A 5,162-nucleotide genomic window follows, 5' to 3' on the forward strand; every position below is an offset into this window, starting at 1 on the left:
TTTCTCCTTCAGTCTGAGTAAGATTTCACTGAAGACTTGTTTCAGCAGCGCTCTAATTGGTCTGGAGTGCATTCCTGTACAAACTACAAACACACCAAAACGCTGTCTAATAAAATCTGCACTGTTGCTTCTTCCCACACTGCAGAGCGAGGACAGAAGTCATGACTAACTTTGAGAAGTTAGCCAAACACTCCCACACGCAGCCCACAGAATTACGTCAGAGAATGTTGATCCTATCTACAGCATTTAGAGTAATGAATGAAAATATAGGTAACTGTCATAGATTGACGGGTGACGAATAAAAGGAAAACACAAACCTTGCTCCACACTACAGGTGGCCCTGCTATGGTTTGGACGGCACCTTGCTACTGTGGCTGTGAGGTGTTGTGAGTCGTCACCGTGACCCTTTCATGGAACATCTCTGTCCTGGTAGGAAGCCCCATAAGCATGAAATGATATGAATGCTCTTCTCTGGGATTTGCAGGTTTTTTAGCCAAACCGAAACTTCTGGAAGATCAGCAGGATGAATATAAAATCACCAGAAGAGGGAATATTTACTGGAAGAATGGAGTTCCATCACTCCAGCAGACCCACAGACATGGACCCAGTACCAGGCTTTTCCTGTCAGCTGTCTCTCTGATGTCTACAGTTCAATAAGTGATAATGAACATGTGTGTGTTACCAGTTTTATTGCTGAGTGAAATTACTGCATTTGCAGTGAAGTGATCTGAGTCTCACAGCAGCAGCGTCTCTGAAACATTGGTGGGTGTAACCTCATCAGGACCACCATTAGCTCTCAGCTTGTGGTCGACCCCCAGTGACGTTCATTAACTAATCAAAAACAAATTTGGTTCCTGCCAGGAGAAGACGATTTGTTTGCCCTGATGAGGACGAGTCATTGAATTCAGGAAATGATAATACGACAGATGAAACGTGTTCGTTTTCCTTGTTTATCCCTCAGAATCTGTGAATTTGATGCTGAAGCTAAAGCGAACAAGCAGCTTCTGCTGTGTTCAGCGTACACAGGTTTGCTAACAGTCATTCATGGTTCTCCCACTCCTAATGTGCACATCTGGCGCAGGATGACAGGCTTTGAAAACTCATTCTTCCACCCATCAAAGTCCAGCCTTCATACAACATAAAGCTCTGTCATCGGTGCATGTTGTAATTAATCACACCCGAGCCCTGTCTGCAGCACGACAACTACCTGACACACTAACCATGACATGCAACCTCCTCTGACACAAACTCAGGACAAACGTGTGCTTGAAGGCATGTTTGTACATTCAGTGCTTCCTCCTGAGAAGTTCAGTCAATAGAAGCATCACAGCCGCTCACAGGGGAGGAGCAGCTTCCTGCACGGGCCGGCCATCCTGCTGCTCTTTTCCAGCATTTTCTGCTGCCTGCTATAGGCTGCTCTGCCGCATCCTTCCAACCTGAATCAAGCCCCCCCCCCCCCCACCTGCCCAACACACACACACACACACACACACACACACACACACACACACACACACACACACACAGCAGTGTTACTCTGCCTAATAATAACACACTCCTCTAAACAAGCCTTTTCTCTCAGATTCTCAATGAATTATTCACAGCCATTCAGAGCCGTCCCTGTAAACCCGAGAGTCCTCACTGCATCAGCAGAATGGATCCAGGACCAGAGCTGCGACGGGCGGCAGAGGAAGCTATAAATACCCCCATTCAGCACCCCTCCCTCATTCTCCCCCTCCTCACTGAGCAGCACTGCAGCCTCCTTCCTCTGGCTCGAACTCCTTTATGAGAGCGAGGCTCACCGGTTATGTCATCGCTCCCACTCCACGCAGCGTGGACGCCGCTGCTCACCCACTTTCTCTCAGCTCCCTGGTGCACATGTGCACAACTTACTGCGGCCCGACACAGTGCTGCACACACGAGAACAAGCACGCGCACACACAAACACACGAACGGTTCTCGGATAGACTCGGAGGCCGCTGAGAGCAGGAGCTGTCCGCGGTGCTGAACCTCTGACAGCCAGCAGCAGATTCAACTTTCACCCGCACCCCAAAGCCCAGAGCCGCCTGCACCTGCCCGCCTGTAGCACCTCGCAGGTCACGTGTTCACTCGGGTGTAGCCTAAATAAGCGCCTCCATCAACCCACCTTACACAGCTGGAAGTTTTCCGACACCAGCGTCTCCTGGACGTCGATCTCCTTCGGAGTTGGAGCCGCCGTGGGAGTCCCGGCCGCGCTGCCGCACGACGGAGAGCCCACAGTGGCTCCCGGGGAGGAGGTGGTCAGGCCGTCCAGCACCTTCCGGAACTTCTTCATTTCGTTCCCCGCGTGTCGGGCTCTGTTTTCAGGTTAGGGGTAAAGAGGTGAGCGGCACAGTGTCCACTGTCACGCGCGATCCCAGCGGTTTAAGCAGCTAAAGAAACAAAGCTGTGTTCCTGCAGCAGTGCCGGGGCACTAACAGGGACCCCCACCCCACCCCCGTCTCTCTCTCTCTCTTAGGTGCAATTTAAAAAGTCACAGAGGCTCCTCATCGTGCTCTCTGACGTTTGTCCACGTGAAACGAGCGAGTCCGTGGCACTCTGCTGCGAGGATCCCAGCCAACGTTGCAGATGCAGCTCACCTGTCTCACAGCAGAGCGCGAAAGGAACTACACAACTTCTGCATCCCGGAGGAACATGCGCTCCCGAGCCTGCAGACAAACCCGGGCAGCGAGCGGCGGCGTGCACACGCACATGTCACACGCAGGTGCACGACACCAAAAATAATCAGAGCAAAGAAGAAGTGAACTTTGCTCCTCCGCCCCGCCCTCCCCGAAAACCCCACAACACCGTGGCCGCCAACAACAGGAAGAGGAGCCAGCGGACGGAAGGCGCAGAGGCGCTGCAGTTAACCGAGGCTGGAGTCCTCTGCGAGGCCACAGAACACAGCAGTCAGCACGGAGGAGAAGGAGGAGAAACACGGACAGCCTGTTCTCGCGTGGATCGCGTGGGGCGGGCTCGGCGCGGTCTGTGGATCGAAGTGAAGCGGTGTGTAGTCTCGTCCAGCTGTTTCTCCCTGCAGCCCAGAGACCAGAGGCAGGAGCTGTCCGCGGTGCTGAAACACCACCACCACCAGCAGCCCCGCCCCCACCCACCCACCGCTCTCTCTCCCCTCTCTCTCCCCGCCTTCTCGTCAGTGATTGGTTGCCCGGCTCTGAAGCGGCGAGGAGCAGAACGATAAAGGAGCAGTTCACGAATCCCAGCAGGGCAGCCTCAGATCCGGTTAAACCGTCAGTCACTCCGGTGTCTCAACAGGAGCAGGTTTGAACTATTAATGTTTAAAAATCAAGATTTATTTTAACCTTTAAGGTGTAAATTACCTCAACATTCAGGTCACAGCTGCTGGATGTCAGTGAGGCTTTTAAAGCTGCTGCTTAAAAATGTTGGAGAGCTGAGGTGGAACATTTATTATTATTTCTTTTCATCTTTCCCTGTGTGTTCATGCTGGTTTATGTCCTTTATAGAAATGGGTTTTGTCTCCTGTAACGTGCTTGATGTTATTAAACCACCGACCGGTTTGTTTCCACCACATTAATGTGTACACTACATTACATATGCGCATACATGTGTTAAAATATTTAGTTTTATGAAAATCATCATCACCTTTATTTATAAAACATCCACAGCTGACACAAAGTGCTGTACATTGGAACTATATAATAAAATTACATAATATGTAAATAAAATCCAAATAAAAGAAAAAGTAAAATAATTAATTAAATCACTAATTTAATTACAAGAGAAACTAAGTGTCCCTGTGGTTAAAAGCCAAAGAATGAAGTGGGTTTTATGACGTGATTTAAAAGTGGAAGGCTCCTCTCTAATCTGCAAATTATTCCATGATTTCAGTTCCATAAATGTTACTGAAACATGAAGCACCGACTGACGATGTGATGATGCTGATGGAGAAGTGCAGTAAAAAGTCCTTTAATATCTCTGGTTCCAGTTTGTTCTTGGTTTTTAATGGTGTGAATGTGATTTTGCATGTTTCAGTAACCAGAGCATCACTGAGAGTTCACACTGGTCCAGGAGATGCTCCCTCATCATGTCAGGTTTCTTTCCAAATTCTTACTTTAATTAGTCCAACAGGTCAGAGCTCTGATGTCACTGACTGCCTCACCCAGCTGCTAACAGGGACATCTGCCAGATATTTAGCTACCAAAACATCAAAGAATCAAAGGAAAGCAACTTCTCATCATTTCATACAATATTAAGCACGATGTAGTACAGTGGGGGGAGGGGCATGTTAACTATTAACAATGACAACAAATCTTCCTTCTTACTTACCTACCGTCCGTGTTGAACGCTGTGGTTGCGTAAGCACTTCCCTCAGCAGCCGCTGCCCCGGGCGACACTTGATGTTATTGAGTCAGCACGCGCACACGCTCGCCTCTGTTCTGCTCTCCAAAAAGCAGCGCTTTGTGAGCTGTGTCGCTCAGATGTTACAACACAGCCCACGAGCTGTAATGGCCTCGAGATTCCTCTGTACGTGAATCTTTTATTCGTTTACGTTGAAAATATATAAACTGTTATGTTGTGACACAGGTTGGCGCGTGAGAGGCCGTAGAAGCTAAATGGCAAAGATGTGGCATAATTGGAATCGAATTGAATTGCTTTCACACGTGAAGTGCACACGAGCTCCACGGAGGCTCATTTTCAAACCCAATTATTCAGCTCTTAAGCACCTTTACTCAGCACTGAGCTGGGGTCATTTCAGCGTCCGCCGAACAGATCTGTGAAAAAGCCAAAGAATAAGTGTGATAACAAACACATCCTGTCAGCGTGGAGCACAAAACTGCAATGACTGCAGTGTGGTTCCAGAACAATGACATACTGGGTAAACTGGAATGCCTCCTCAGAAGTTCTAGTCGATCTTCCAAATGCACGCTAACAGGCCTGCTCCATCACCATGCTAGCCTGACTCATGTTTGCATTTTCCCAGCTTATTATCAAAAAAGTCTTCCTGGAACCACAGACTGTATACAGAAGATGGTCACTCACTGGTTAGGAGCTTTGACTGTTGCCAGTTTGCTGTTTGAAACCAGTGGACCTGAAACCAAGGAACAGCGCCCTCGTACGGCAGCGACCTGTCGATCACAAAATACCTTTTTAAAGCATCTCCTGTC

The 5,162-nt window shown here is 49.0% G+C and overlaps 1 protein-coding gene across 3 annotated transcripts in view; it reads right to left on the bottom strand.

Moving 5' to 3' along the window:
- stxbp5l (syntaxin binding protein 5L) overlaps positions 1-3,097 on the bottom strand; it is a 133,307-nt gene extending 130,210 nt beyond the window's left edge. For all 3 annotated transcript variants that reach the window (XM_085385098.1, XM_085385097.1, XM_085385099.1), the window contains exon 1: positions 2,147-3,097. In XM_085385098.1, coding sequence (XP_085241224.1) covers positions 2,147-2,314 — 168 coding nt within the window. In that variant the 5' untranslated portion in view covers positions 2,315-3,097. The remainder of the gene's footprint in view (positions 1-2,146) is intronic.
- Between the last annotated feature and the right edge of the window lie 2,065 nt (positions 3,098-5,162).

Source organism: Rhamphochromis longiceps, linkage group LG16 (genome assembly GCF_057381845.1).
Source record: "Rhamphochromis longiceps isolate RC_006_pf linkage group LG16, R_longiceps_female_GT1.1, whole genome shotgun sequence".
In the NCBI taxonomy this organism is placed as follows: domain Eukaryota; kingdom Metazoa; phylum Chordata; class Actinopteri; order Cichliformes; family Cichlidae; genus Rhamphochromis; species Rhamphochromis longiceps.